Below are 15,761 nucleotides of genomic sequence, written 5' to 3' on the forward strand. Positions count from 1 at the left end.
GTCCCGAGTTTTCAATCAAGTGGCGTTATCTGTTGCATCATAATGCGAAAATGCGTTATATATTGGCTGCTAGTTGGTGAATAAAACTAGAGATCCCACGATCTCCATACTGAAACAGCAGGCTGCTAACGACGATACTGCCACTGTAATAGGTAGAATTATCATCATCGCGAAACGAAAGTCGTGTCCAATTAGTACGGTACAGCTAAGAAACGGATATCGCTTTGCAATGGCGGGTAGTCCTACATAATTCGTTGATTGTTTAGTGAAGCCATAACCTAGGAGACAATCGGCACGGTCATTATCGGGAATAATTAGACGTAGGAATGGTACGCAGTTTCTATAGATAACTAGAAATCTATAGTTGTTCCAGTTTGTTAAATCATGAGATTAACACTAACTTTATGCGCCGCGATCAACCGGTTTCCTTAATCCTGGGTTGATAAATCCTGACGAACGCGCTAATCGACTTTATTGCTAATCCAACTTTATTATCTTTGCCCTAAATGTATCAACTGAGGCAATTAAAGGATATAATACTCCCATAAAATCAATATTTTCCGTCGCTTTGCCAACAATTTCGACGAGTACTTACCAGTGAACATAAACTTACGCCTTAACGGTCGAGACCAGACCGGACAATGTATTCGGCGTCAGAGTATCGCTACATTGATATTGAGCTGAATGTAAAACAGGTTTCTATACTTGCTACAAAAGTTATACACTATACAGCAGTGGCCAACACCTCAATCGCACGGATTTGGTTTTAATGATGCAGTAAAGATACGAAGTCAAGATTGACCCCGTACGCCTGCTAGATTTTTTTTCATCAGAAAACGATATCAATTTCATTGATTGGTTGAATAAGCATCATTCGCTTACTGCGTATTTTGCTCGTGATGTTTTTGATGGCGGGTAAAACTCACAACAGAGAGTCACAAACGGAAACCTGGATGTTTCGAGCAAACTTTTGTAACAAAGCAAGTAAAACATTTGAGATTGTCAAGGTGCATGCTCGTTTAGTGTTGATTTTAAATGCTGCCAGCGCCATGCATGGAGTGTCCCGCAGTTGAAATGCAATAAATATGAACCAAAGATGTTGTAACGAAGTGAAAATTGTAATATATGAAAAAGGTTCACAGTGTAGAACCTACCAAGGTTCTGTTGTGAACGCGAACCTCTAAATTTCCGAGGTTCACACACAGAACGCGAACGTGAACCTCGCGTTCACACCATCCCTAATATCTATCTTACTTTCGGAATCGTATGTGTGGTTATAATGACTAGCTGGAAAATGTAGTATAATGAAACCGACGCGGGTTTGACTTGTCCTTGGTCTGGTCATGCTATACATATTAGAGGTCGACCGATTTATCGAAGCCGATATTTGGAAATTTTTATGATTATTGATATCGACCTATGAAGGCTAGTATCGCGGCCGATATTTTATATCAAAGAAATTTCAATACTCCGTGTTGTCAATCTTCTCGAGAAATCGATGACGTAAAGGCGATACGTGACATCGGCACCTCCCATCCAATTTTTCCGCAGTAGCCAATCAGTCAGACAGTGACAGCACGCAGGAAAAAAGCGATATTGATGACGAACTGCACCTATACCTCAAAGAACCGTTATTAAATGGGCAAAAAAGATGACGCACTTGCACGGTGGAAGAGCAATAGTTCAGATTACAAGCTGCTAGCCAAAATAGCAAGAAAGTAGCCTATAGATTTACACTTGCAGGAGGACAAGTTTAACAGGTGAGCATGCGGAGAACCTGTGCTTCCAGCATTAAAGTATTCTTCTATACTGGACTGATATGCGATTCTTTATCACGTTTTGCCTTTTGGGTTAGCCAAACTTTCATCGAATGTGCGCAATTCAGAGAGAGAGAGAGATAGAGGATATTCTTTTTCGCCTACACCATCGAGATGCTTTGACGACGGAGTTGCGATACAGCCCCATGAGGTCATCTAGTTTGCGCCCCCGTTTTTTCTCCTCCATGCTATCCCACGAACCCACGACCTACCGCTCGAGAAGCCGGACGCATAACCATTGCACTATCTCGCTCGCTCAGCAACAATTCTTTCGTATTTCAGTTTGCTTGTTTGCTGTTCAGTTTTCTGTGGCATGCACAAGTGCCGTCTTGCCTAATATATAGAACTTTTTTGGGGAAAGAAATCGTTCTTCGCTTATTTTATCGGTTATCGGCCATTTGAACGTGTCGATAATAATCCGTATCGGCCTGCAAAAATCAATATCGGTCGACCTCTAAGATAGATACATGATCTATTCAAAAAATGTAGGATCAGAAGTGGTAAGTAAGGAAGAAAGCTATCTTTTCGGAGCAGCCTACTCGATACTACACAAGACCCGCGTACGACCTTTGTGGATTCCACACCCTATTCAACGTCCACTTGCAAATGAATATAACTTCAATCAATTGACAGATTATATTTTTACCTGCACAAGACACACACACAATGTACAATGCGATGTAATGAACAGATAGGGGGATGCCGAACGACCAACCAGTAGGGGTCTCTTGAACTGGCATCCACCTCGACCTAGTGCCCGATGTCAGTCTTCTTCGATGTTATTCTTTCTTTCTTCGCCGGTACTTTTTAGAAGCTATTTTACGCTCTCTTTCTTTCTTTATTGGGCCATTTTATAATCTTTTTTGTCGCCGTGAGAACAACTACACGGGGGACGAGGAGCCCAGAATAACATCCGACGGCGAAAATCGAACCCCTGCCACCTGCTTGGATGGCGCCGACGCTCACCACCACACTTATTTTATTAGTTACACGAGCTTTCGTATAAAATGTCGCGCCCCTAATCTTCATATCACAAAGTGCAACCAGAATGCTAATAATCCCAGCAGATAGTTCGATGGCATGAAAGGTTATGATTGTTGACGAGAGAATTCTCAAATATTAGATTGTTCCAGTTGATGCATTAGGTTACGTATAAAAAGTCAGCATGTACTTCAGTTTTGCGGCATAATATGGTCGGGGTCGTTGCTAGTTATCATGTAGGGTTGGAATTACGATATGACGTCACACGTTCGCGTTCGTTCACACACCTTTCAGGGGTTGACTCGAGTCACCTTTTTTGTATGACTTGACTTGACTCGAGTCACTTTGCTAAAATGACTTGACTTGACTCAACGTATCAGAAATGTGGATTAACTCGTGACTCGGAGCAAAATTCACGAGTCAATTTCAAGTCATCAAGTAATCGGTGTCGATAAAAATCACTGAATTTTGCATATGTTCGCGAAACTCTGGTGTAACCCTTGAAATCGACCAATCATTCAATGATCGAGCGTTTCATTGAGCCTCGATTGTTCTCTCATAAATAAATTGACCGCAAACGAAGTGATCGAAGATTGCAACCTTACGCTGTCGTTAACTCTATAGTAGCAAAGTAATAAAATATCAAAATGTCTATTTCTGTTCTTTTACCTGTACCAAACCTCTTGTTTTATTGAAATTGAATTCGAATATAGTTAATATTGTCCTCAACGCATGCTCGAATTGTATCATATCTATTTGTAAATGGGTAATGTATTGCGTCTTATCAATTCTTTTCTCTATTCTCTATTTTGGTTGGTAACTATAAACTGAGGCTATGCATTTACTTACGTAGTTTAATAGTTCTACGTATATGTGAGCGATGCAGCGTCTTCTTGCGTGCATATTTAACTCTATATTCGTTCATCGGTCCGGATTCAATGACCACTGAATCTGTATTTCAGACAGACATGGGGTGATTACATAATGAATGTAATCGATTGCGATTACGATTACTTCTGAATCACGCGATTACGATTACGATTACAGCAAAATCAGGAAGTAGTCGATTACGATTACGATTACATTGGAAAAGTAATCACGATTACTCACGATTACATTTATTTTGCTTCTTCGAACTAATCTTACAAGATATATTGAAGACGATATAAGGATTGCGTCGAAAAGGCCTAATGAGATAACAACAACTTTCTCAATAAATGATGCGCCATTTGCTTGTTACGTCATAATGTACTCATTGCCCAAATTAATAGGGGACGATTTATCGCATCCAACGATTCGCATTCTTGCCAGGTCCGTAACTGCCGCACCCCTAACTCCCCAATAGGGTGGTGAGAGCGCTCGAAGGGGACTTAAAATTATTAGGTAAAACCAACATAAATTAGAGAGTATTTATGTGAGATTGAACTTGAACATTTTTTCGGGCTTCGCGATTTTAATGTCTCTTGTCAGCTTGATTTTGAAATGCATACCTTTCACCCGAATGAAAAATTGCATAATGCATAATTTACAGGAATAAGCATTTCAGCGCCGGTCGTTACCGCGCCACGACATACCAAAAGACAAATGCAGTTTCGGCCAACATGCGACTCCAAGAAGTATGTTACTAAAGAAAACTTTGAGCATGTGTCCATTGTCAATAGCCGCGCTGGGTGTGCGTGACTATTATTCCTATCCTTAAAATCTGAGCCCACAATACAAATTCCACCCGGGCCACCCACTGAGGAATAAAGACAGGGCAATTATTTGTGTGTGCGTCTCACGAAAGTTTTTCTTTTCGTCATCTACGTTCGGGTGACTGCAATATCTTTTGATGTTATATATAACAGACCGGAGGTCACGAATTAACAACATACAATAAAGTAATTACAACCACATACCAGATGTTATAATTATGAATTACGTGCTCTCAGCTCCACAGGTAAATCTGACTGTCGGGGGCTGAGAGAGGATTAAAAATGAATAGTAATATAATGCAATTACTAATATTATTGACGATAATTCAGTCTTCAACTTGACCGCCTTATTGGGGCCCAAGACCAACGTTTGGAGTGGGGGACGAATTGTTGTTTTGGTCCTTATTCTAGCTACAACCCACGCTATCATCGCATATAAGCGGGTGGTTATGGCGGCAGGTAAAGAATTGCGAAATAACGATTGGCGCCCGTTTAAAGTATAGAGTCATATGAGAATAAGATAAAGTGAACATAAAATTCTGCCTTCTACTTAATACAGATATTGCACGCTGCCGTTTCGAGAAACGGCAAAGAACGGTTCGGTTATGATATATATATAAGCAGCAGTTGATTTCTTATGCTTCGTTGTGGAAATCGTAATGTTTTATTTGGCGATTTCAAATTTTCAAATCTTTGCCCGGCGTACGTACGTACTACAAAAGCCTGCTGCTCGCCAAACACCAACAGACAAACTGCGTTTAACTATAAGCATGACCTTTAACTAGGCTTACCATATTTCGGAAATGAAAAAAGAGGACACTTTTTCAGAAATTTCAGTCAAGCATAACTGGAGAAGAATTCTCAAAAACAGGTAAATTTCACCCGCTTCATGATCGGTTGACTAAAAAAAAAAAAAGGTCATCACTTCCACTCAGAGCTCAAAAACACGTTTTTCACTCCACATTACTAGGTGGATGACTAAAAAAAAAAAAGGTCTTCTTTTTTCGCTCAGAGCTGAAATCACCACTTTTCCCTCCGATATACCCGCCGGAGCTTCACTTCTGCGCTAATTTGCGGCATATCACTCGCAATTTCCTCTAAATCTGACCTAAATTTCAAAAAAGAGGACAAAATCTCAAAAAAGAGGACAAAAGGGCGTCCTCCGAGGACACTTTCAAAAAAGAGGACAAATCCTCTTAAAAGAGGACGTATGGTAAGCCTACCTTTAACCAAACATCAATACATAAGTTACCATTTGCAACTAGGCGGAGTGGTGATTGTTATCCTGCTGCGAGGTAGTGGCGTCTGGAGTGTTCCGATAACCTGATATATCGCACAGCAGGTGTACTTACAATCACACTACTGTGTACGTCGAATATCTATTTACATACAATGTGTGGATATTTTTTACGCAATCATGACCGAAGCTAATACTTTTGAGTTTTGACGTAACAATGAGCAGTGGTGTTTGTGAATCAGACGTTTGTGCCATCATTAACCTCTGGTATAATATCTTTTCTTTGTTTGCAAATGTTGAGTTTATGTCATAGTCATTGACCAAATAAAAAGTAATCGCTCTTTCACAGAGAAATCGATTAGATATGGGAAGTAGTCGATTACGATTACTTCGGAATTTTTTCGAATGTAATCGATTGCGATTACGATTACTCGAAAATGATGTAATCGTCGTTATCGATTACGATTACTAATCGCGATTACCCCATGTCTGATTTCAGACAGCTAGCAAATTGCAATGACGTAATCATGCCTCATACTTCGAAAAGGCAACTTGACTTGAAATGTGACTTGACTCGAGTCACCTCCAAAAATCGAGTGACTTGACTTGACTCGAGTCACCTTCAAAAATCGATTGACTTGACTCGAGTCAAAATGTGCAATGACCCGAAATGACTCGTGACTCGAAGGTAGTGACTTGATCCCAACACTACCACTTACTCGAGTAATTGTTTACTTCCGCCTTAGGTAGTTTTGACATATCGTGGAAATAGCTAAGACTTCTACTCGCGGTTGAATAGAAATTTAGGACTTAATTTCAACTTAAGTATCGAAGATGATTACTGCTGTGTAGGATACAGCGCAAGTTAGCGTAGTTGCGCAGCACAAATCACGGCGCAGTCAGGCATACTGTACTAACATAAATTTATGCATATCAGGTACCAATAAAGTGGCCTAATAGTAACCGTAAAAACAAGTCAGATATCGCAGTCCTTAGCGATGGCTGTATTGAGGCCTGTTTTCATACGTTTGCGGTGCGACAGCAACAGAACGCCAATATTCGGATCCGAAAGAACTAATCTTTCAGATGATCACATCACAGTTGAGAAGACATAAGGTATATTCCGGTATTAAACGCAACCGGAATGTCCAATTACTATGAATCATCCTTTATTACAGTCCATTAACCGTTGGAACGAGCAAAATGATAAAAGGCGTAAAATTTCGCTCAACAACTATATTTCGCGACAGCCAGCATTAAAGAGAGCGAAAATAGGTTTCAACAAACCAGTGCTATCAAAAAAGGCGCACGGCGAGTATAAATAAACAAGAACTATTACTAAAATACGGCCGTCGCCGACAGAGCAGTGATTCGGAACTGAAGTATCAATAAATTATCAGGTAAATATGACTTGAAGAGGTGAGCAGGCTTATACGGTATCCTACGACGCAAAAACATAATTATAACTCTTCATAACCCCAGAGACGGATTAAAATATTTACAAAATATATCGAAAAGCTACACGGGGGAAAGATATGAGCTAACGAGAAGCAAAGATTGCTGATCCAAATGCATCACACGTTGAGCAACAAGACGCAAAAGCTAAGCTATACAGTGCCCGCAAGTCTAACCTAGTTTTAATCTTTGTAGGCACAACGAAAACGATTTGATACCAGTATAAGTAGAAAAAAAGAAAAGAGAAACGGAGAAACTATGATCACATCGCCGTGGTGTCGTCCATGCCGGTGTAGTTATTTTCAAAAACCATGTCGTTACCCCTGCGATTCAGCGCGTTTTGCAAGTTCGACAAGTCGTCCGCCGGAAAATCGATCTCCACGTCATCCAGATCGTCACCGTTGAAGCTCGCCTGAATTACATTCCGGTCAGGTCATAGTCGCAGAAATCACACCTGGCAGTACCACCGGGCTAGCCAGGGGAAAAGGTGCACCCTTACGCTCTCCAATTTTCGAAATGTGACAGAGTGCAATGTGATACAAACAGCCACAAGCTTCGTTCTGATTTCGCGAAATCGACATTGAAACTATAAGGGATAGGGCTGCATTTAAAACAAACGGTGTCTTAAACACTGTTTAAAAGGCTTTTTTAAAAGAAACAAAATTGTGTTATTTCAAGTTGCATAATTATGCAATGATTGTTACATACTTTCCAAAAGACATATTGTATGGGCCTACGGAGAATTACCATCCGATATAGCCGACGTATATGTATATGGGATGGTTGGAACCCTCAAAATAGTCGGTTCAACTGCAATAGTGCAGATATTTTGTCAAAGGTGCTATATTTACCCTATATTTTCAATTGTCAATGACAATCCACTATGACGCAGCCATTGAGTATTCGTGACGTCGTGGCTTGAAAACAAAAAACAAAACAAAAACTATAAAAAACATTTTTTAAACACGATTGTTTCAAATTGATTTTTGTTTTAAATGCCCCCATAATTAGGGATATCTACCATCTAGACTCCCTGATGGATATCCCTGGAAAATTCACTTCCACATATTTATTATGAATTAGAAAATGCATTTGGCCGTATTCTGCCTGCTTGGCGATGTGTTTCCTCTTCGTGGTCGCGGATTTCAGTGTGGCGAGGACGTATTTTATTCGGGAAAAACATCGCCAACGTTTTAACGCGGCGAAGTCGACTAATTTCCACTAATCAGCGTCGTAATGTTCTTACATGAATTTGCAATGCCTTTACCCAAACACCATGACAGGCTCCCTTCTCAGGATGAAAACGCGTTAAAAACAGCACTAACGCGGCAGACATGCCCGGAACACCATGTTTGGTCATGGCGCAGTGAAAAAATATGCCACACTAAATACTATTCCTTTACAAAAATTGTCAAATGTACTTCTTGAAACCTTCTATTTCCTCTAAGAAATCACGACTTCTACTTGCTATTGAGTGGGAATCTGCGGAGTATTCCATCGTTAAAAACATTTCGCCGCAATTATTGGTTTATATAAGGAGCCTGGGTACCATGGAATGGACGCAAAGAATAAACTCAGCACAGCACGGCGACACTAAATCCCGATCAGCACAACGCACTCTTACGAGTAACACCTTGGTACTCTACTCAAGTCAAAGGCTAATTCGCGATATCGAATCAGCCAGTCACTCGCGAGAACCGGCGACAAAGTCATTGCTAGAGTCGCCACAGCGCGGGGCAAATATTCGTGTAAATGAAGATGCGTACCTGTCTCCCTTCGGAGATAGCGCTGTCTTGGCTATCCACGGCGTTGTCGTCGATCGAATTGTTGTCATCGCTCGACTCCGCTAATTTCTGCCATGCATCCATGCTGATAGTATTCTTCTGGCTCTCCAAATACAGCATGTTCTCCCTGACAACATAGAAAAACAACACAATGCATCGCGCGTGAATTCTGAGATTATCACAATTTCCCGTTACACAACACGACCGAGAAAGCATTACGGAGAATATAAGTCGAAACCGTATACACGAGACTGCGGTTCAATAATATTTTTACTAACTGATGTCCCTACATCGTGAATGGCCATTGAAAAACAGTTACAGCAGCATTTGAACTGAGAAGAATTGGAAACTAATAATTATGAAAGCAATGGTAAATTGATACATGACCCGATTGGAACAGCGTTATACGTGCTCTTTTACATAAGACTGGGGTTTCACAGGCTTCGAGTAACTGAAATCTCAGCATGCATTGTAAATAGCAATCAAAGAACTCAGTCAGTAACAATAGCATTGTGAATGGGAGGAATTGAAAGTTAATGATTAGATAAGCAATGATATAACTGGTACATGATGACCTGATTAGGATATGGCTATAAGATACACCACAATGGACATTACCGAGAACGTATAATGCCTGCAAAGGACAACTCCGAAAATGTATACGACACCAGAAGGACAGTGCGTGCACAATAGGGACCCTAACACTAAGGCCCCGAACCGCCGATCTTAACGCCCATCAATTCTCGGCTGTGTCATCTAGGTATTGGCCGGTTGCGTCATTTCCGATCTCGGGTGTTGGTTTTCGCGCGTTCCTTACCCGACTGCGTTCTGATTGGTGTTGGGAATGTTCACACTCATCTTGGGCACCCTCTGTTCTTCGACGGCAAGAGCGGTCTCATGTCCTGCTTCTGCCGCCTTGATCTTTCTCTTGTAGCTGTGAGTAAACACGAATCGCTGTATCAAACCTCGCGTTGAGCAGTTTTCCAGCGGGATTCGCATGCTTGCGCCAATTACTCAAGTAGTAGTAATCAAGTAAAACTACTTAAATATCCAGTCCTGATTATCTGATAAGAACTTTTCAAATTTTTACTTTACACATCCACTTAAAGCAGGTTGCAATGTCTTGAGTATCGGTACTTGCGGTCGTTATTGAGTAGAAACTCACAGCGTTACTTCGAAGACTATTTGGACACTAACACGAAATACTATGGCTACTCTGGGGACAGTCCAAAAAGTTGTTATCCAAACTCGGAACCGCGAGTTATTCTATACTCTATCAGCACTGTACCATCACCGAAAGGTTACCTTCTCCTCATGCAGACAAACGCTATCGCCAGTACAAGTAGGAACAGCAAAAGTACGGCCGACACCACGGCCAATATCGCCTGTAATGAGAAGAAATCAGAATAGCAAAAAAAAACTCGATCGCATTACAGAATTATTCACCTTCAACAGATCGGTTTCCGAGATGGTCGGCCCCGTGTCCACTTCGCTGGTACCGATAGAGACGATAGCCCAGGTTATTAACAGGTCATTGTTCTGGTTCGAGTCCAGCTCTCTACAGATATTCACAAGAGAGCATTTATGACCGCCAAAGCGAAACAGATTGGAGATACTTACGCGGCGATTTCTTCTGCCGGAATCAATCTAGTAGAGTTCCACTCTGTCGCGTGGAAATGTATTTCGGTTCTGTCGAGATGAAAAATTACAACACGTCATCTCATTTCAAGGGATGTGCTGCGTAATATATATGTTGGGTAGGGTTGTTCAAAAATACCCTGATTTAGATTTTTGCGGCAGTTAGCTAAAATTGTTAGGTTGGCTAAAGAAACGCTGCAAACCAAATGTGTCTCAATTCCAACCAGTAGAATTGAAGCTACAAGACTTTGAAAATTTTGAATTTAATATAGGATTTTTTTTTAATTTTACTGAATACTCAATGAAATTGTTACGTTGTCTAAAAAAGTACGTTGTTTAAAAAAAAACGGTGCAGAACAAATTTGACTCAATTCTAACCGATAGATGCGAACTTATTTGAGTTTTTCGTTAATAATTCTGGGATTTCCCACCGTCAATGCCATATTTTCAAATCCTAAACTTTCAACTGCAATAACTTCGGCTCTACCGATTGGAATTCAGCCCAAATTGAAAAAAGAAAAGGACGCTATGTATTTTTGTCCTTGATGTTTGTTCGGCGCATATACATCATGATACACATACGATCTGTGCATATCCATACCACGAGATGTGTGAGTGGAGTGCATATGCCGCTGGACAAGGAAGGTGCAGACATATAGCCTTGTAACGCTTTCCAAGTCTTGCACCACCCTTCCAGGCTATTCCGGTAATGCTGAGCGGCAAGCGGAGAAGTCATGGATACCAGTGTTACTACTTTGACCATCCTAGAAGTGCCGAGCATGAACTGCTTTCACTTTTACATCAATTGTAAAGGCAAATCACACATAAGACAATCACCATTTGGTAAAGCTACCGTATAGCGAGCGACCACGGATCGAAAATTACGCATTGCTTCCGTTTTTCCCAACCTTGTCTCCCTGCTCCATAACATACGATACCTTGTAGAAAAAATGCTACCCTAATATTACTACTACGCTTCGAGTCGAGTACTCGAGTATTTACTCATGATGACGTCACAACAGCATGTACTACGTCACAGTTCAAATATGTACCTTTTACGACACCACAAAGAACACAACGCCTGTTATCCGTCACATCAAAGATTCTTTTGGTATTTTTTCGACTATACCGTGTATTCATTGCACTTCTTGACAATGTTGTGGGATGATCAGACACGTTCGTAGCTTTGTACTATATGTCTCGTATGCTGCGACATGGCCAATCAAGATTTCAAAACTTCCTCAGTGGAAAATAGTATCTAAACTATGATTAACGTTAGTAAATTAACTTTCAGTTGCGAGGAGCTTATATTTCAGTACCTGAAAAATCCTCTTTTACTGCTCGACTAGAATCATTAATACTAATACTCGATTCAGATTCGAGTACTCAAATAATTGTGCCCAACACTGCTCGTAAGCTTAAACCGAACTACACTCTTACATTTGTGTTTCGTCTGCGCGTGCTGCCTGATTCTGGACCTCCTTCGGGACGATCTTGTCGATTACAACATCAGCATCCAAAGCATTTTCCAAATCTCTGAATGACGAGAAAAAAGTTTACAAGCTCTCACGTCCATCCCGCGGCATGGGAAGGCGTAAAATTTGATCAATTGCGCGATCAGCAATGATTGCTATCTTTATGGTGACCAGTGAAATCGGTTGTTGTTTGAGGTATTCATGGTGTTTGTCGACTACAATGGTTATTTATACCAGGCTGATATTACTTATTTTTGATTCCGTAACTGCCGACTTGTAGCACGGCCCACATCTAGGCTTTTCCAAGACACCGCTAGCGTGGATGACATGACTAGGAGGAGACTAGATAAACCTCCAACACCTAGGTAGGAGTTCTGGAGTCAGAATCGAACCCACAATACATTGGTGTTGTAGCTGTGGATTATACCACTACGCTATCTTGCCACTGTGAAATCGGTATGTTGGATTCGGCACTTAGCGACACCTAATCCTAATCCTAGTCTAACCCCAACCTCACCACCAACCCAAATGCATAACAAGTGAAGAGTGCCAAATTTACCAAGTGCCTTACAACACAATTCAAGATCATATTCGTATTCAGCTTAATATTAATATTACACTTCCAAATGCCAGAAACACAAAGTGCCGAATTAACTGGTAACCATCTCAATAACTCCCACGGCCGATTTCGACACGGGCGCTGGGATATAATCGGCAAGAGTATATCCACTTTAAGCATGTTACACCGGGTCTTCGAGTCAGTAATTATACTGCTCAAAGCTTGTACCATGTCCAATTTTTCAAGCATATTTCACCGTACTGATTAAAATGATGTATATTCGAAATGTTCATAAATATGTATCCTTCCTATTTCCTTCCTTCTTCACCCTGTATAACGTATGTGCTGATCAAATTCTATGGAGATATAAATGACCTTGTGACTTTATGATGTTTCAACAATCAGGCACTCTGGTTCCGTTTGAGATGAAGAATATCATCATCATATCACCGGTACCGGTCAATACCAATCAAGCATTGTTTCGTACCACATATTTGCAAGTTTATTTTCTCTAATCCATTGACAAAATCTCTATCTCTCTCTCTTTCTCTCTCTCTCTATATATATATATACCGATAAAATTAGGTTCAATCAGTATGAACTCAATTGATCGGCCGGACTCTATCGTTTTATTACGCTTTCAACACACATGTGAGCACACACATACATTTCAATTTGGTCCCGGCTCTCCTCCAATTCGTCCTCCCTATACCGGCTCTCCAATATCACCGTCTCGGTCTCGTCGAATATTTTGATGTCGAGATTCATCTGGTCGCTTAGACCGCCGCTGCGAACAACAAACCAAAACCTTAATTTCGGCAGCAGAGTTAGGATTAAGTCACTACTGACAGACTTGCAAGTCACTTCGAGACCATGCAAATTTTGACTCAAGTTTTTAGTAAAGCATACCTTTCTAACCATGGACCGAAAATGTAGATGTAATTAAGCAAAAAATAATTATCATGACGTGGTCACTTCTTAATGTGCCTGAGAGGTTCAGAATACTCTGCGAAATAGAATACTCAACGACTCGAAAATTTGACTCTGAGGCACACAAGTCATGTCACATTTTTCATACATCGAATCCAAGTCAAGTAATTTTACGGTAGTGACTCCAATCATCAAGTCAATTCGTTCAAAAAGCCATGATGATCATGGCTTGACTCAAGTCATCATAACACCGACGATTCAAATCTTTCATTGACGACAATCCCGGAACGCGTATAAGAAACCTACCCGTCCACCACTCGGATGACAAGCTTGAACAACCCGCCGACCGTGATCTCCGTCTCGAAACTGACAGTGGTGGTTTTGACCTGCCCGTTGCCGGAATCAATGTCGAAATACGGGCCGCCGACCTGTTTAGAAACGAGATGGCAACCTTCACTCGGTTCGACACAAGCAATTATCGCACCTGCGCGGCGACGGTAGAGTCCGGCCTGAAATACGTCTCGCTCACTATCTCATATTTCAGGGTTGCGTTTTCACCCGCGTCAGGATCGGTTGCGGTCACGATCGTGACGATGTTGTTTTCCCCGTAGCTTGTCGCGTAAAGAAGATCTGACGGGGACAAAAATGAGAGAAATAGAGATGCCAGATAGAAGCGCTCGGTTGTTTTCAATTGTTGTAACTTAAGATCCATGGCGTTTGCTGTACGGTCACTAGGGGGCTGGGCAAAATCGACTAATAGTAATATTATTTGTAACAATAATACACGATTTACTGTGAATAAAGAATATAATAAAATAGTATATTCATATTGAAATAAACCCGAATATTTTCGGCTGACACTCGTCAGTGGTAATCATCAGCAACTAGTAGAGAATTGGAAAGAACATAGTACATCAACAATCGTACCACAAAATGTGACGTCACCAGCATGAAATTTCAAATGAGAGGCCGTTCAATGTACTATTTTCAGGTGGTACGATACGATGATATACAATGTTCTTTCCAATTCTCTGCTAGTTGCTGACGATTACCCCCGACGAGTGTCAGCCGAAAATATTCGGGTTTATTTCAATATGAATATACTATTCAATAGTATATTGAAGTTCTGTACCTCCGAGAAGCTCGTCAAGAATATAATAGTAAAAAAATTCATGGATCACTCAATATAGCAATAAATAACCCCTAATCTACGGCGCTGTGTACACCAGAGCATTAAAACATAAAAGTATAACGATATGTATAATAGACGGCATGCGTGGTTATGGAATGGCATTACTGTAGATCAGGGGTCGCCAACACAAAAAGGGTCGCGGGCCACTTTTCAAAATTTGTTGAGGCCGCGGGCCGCATAACTTTAATATCGCGATATAATTGGGCAAGGCAGTATCACAGCTATAGGTTTTTATAACTCTACTTCAATACAACACTGTTCTCTCTAACATGGGCAACGGGCATGTTAGCTACGACAGCATTCCAGTGCATTGTCGTAACGAACTGATTGGGGGCCGGATACCCACATCAAACTGTCAAGTGTCCATGCCCATTGCCGGCGAACTCCAGACTAATCGATTTCCTCACATCGGCTTACTACGCGCACCAAAATGCTATAAACAACCACAGGACTTCATATCCTAGTTGCGCGAAGCGCGGAAATGTTTTAATTTATTGAGTGAATTTCGTCATTAATATTACTATAGTTTCAAATATTACTATCAAATATTTATCCTCTCTTAGCCCACGTGATCAAATTTACCGGAATAGTTAATGCAGGAAGTTTCTTAAGAAATTTAGGGAAGTTAATAATGTTGTACTGCATCTTTGGGTGGGCCCATTGTTATTAGTCCCCTTTGACTAGAACACGATTGCAAATTGATATTTCTTTATGGGGCGCAACATTTTCCTCTACTGTTCGTATTTTCACTGTGGGGCTCAGATTACAAAGGACACTAATCCGTTAAAATCTATAATCAACTCGCATTGAACCGCGCGTAGCAAGAATAATTTCAACCTCTTATTAATTAGGGAGTCTGCATTTCAAAATGCTTTGGTAATCGTTCTTCCGAAATTTCAAATCAGGTCGCGGGCCGCAAAATATGACCTTGCAGGCCGCATGCGGCCCGCGTGTTGGTGACCCCTGCTGTAGATGGAGTACGCGTATAAAACGGTTATA

The 15,761-nt window shown here is 41.0% G+C and overlaps 1 protein-coding gene and 1 long non-coding RNA gene across 3 annotated transcripts in view; both read right to left on the reverse strand.

Annotated features, from left to right (window-relative positions):
• Positions 1–364: 364 nt before the first annotated feature.
• On the reverse strand, positions 365–1,466 carry LOC145444654 (uncharacterized). Its single transcript, XR_013916740.1, has 2 exons — positions 1,368–1,466; positions 365–1,331 (listed from the first exon to the last, which is right to left on the reverse strand). It is a non-coding gene; the product is annotated as an uncharacterized LOC145444654 (long non-coding RNA).
• Positions 1,467–6,881: 5,415 nt separating this feature from the next.
• Positions 6,882–15,761, reverse strand: part of LOC145445383 (cadherin-related family member 2-like) — a 48,267-nt gene continuing 39,387 nt past the window's right edge. The window contains exons 32-41 of one of the 2 annotated variants that reach the window (XM_080323573.1): positions 14,055–14,200; positions 13,877–13,998; positions 13,308–13,427; positions 12,047–12,142; positions 10,589–10,657; positions 10,415–10,526; positions 10,274–10,353; positions 9,786–9,902; positions 8,951–9,095; positions 6,882–7,596 (exon numbers count right to left, since the gene is read on the reverse strand). In XM_080323573.1, the coding sequence (XP_080179699.1) occupies positions 7,447–7,596; positions 8,951–9,095; positions 9,786–9,902; positions 10,274–10,353; positions 10,415–10,526; positions 10,589–10,657; positions 12,047–12,142; positions 13,308–13,427; positions 13,877–13,998; positions 14,055–14,200 (1,157 nt within the window). In that variant the 3' untranslated portion in view covers positions 6,882–7,446. Of the gene's footprint in view, positions 7,597–8,950; positions 9,096–9,785; positions 9,903–10,273; positions 10,354–10,414; positions 10,527–10,588; positions 10,658–12,040; positions 12,143–13,307; positions 13,428–13,876; positions 13,999–14,054; positions 14,201–15,761 lie in introns of those variants that run through there. The other variant, XR_013916986.1, reaches the window with a different exon arrangement.

This window comes from Botryllus schlosseri, chromosome 8 (assembly GCF_051294905.1).
Source record: "Botryllus schlosseri isolate E-star chromosome 8, Bs_hap1, whole genome shotgun sequence".
NCBI classification, from domain to species: Eukaryota; Metazoa; Chordata; class Ascidiacea; order Stolidobranchia; family Styelidae; genus Botryllus; species Botryllus schlosseri.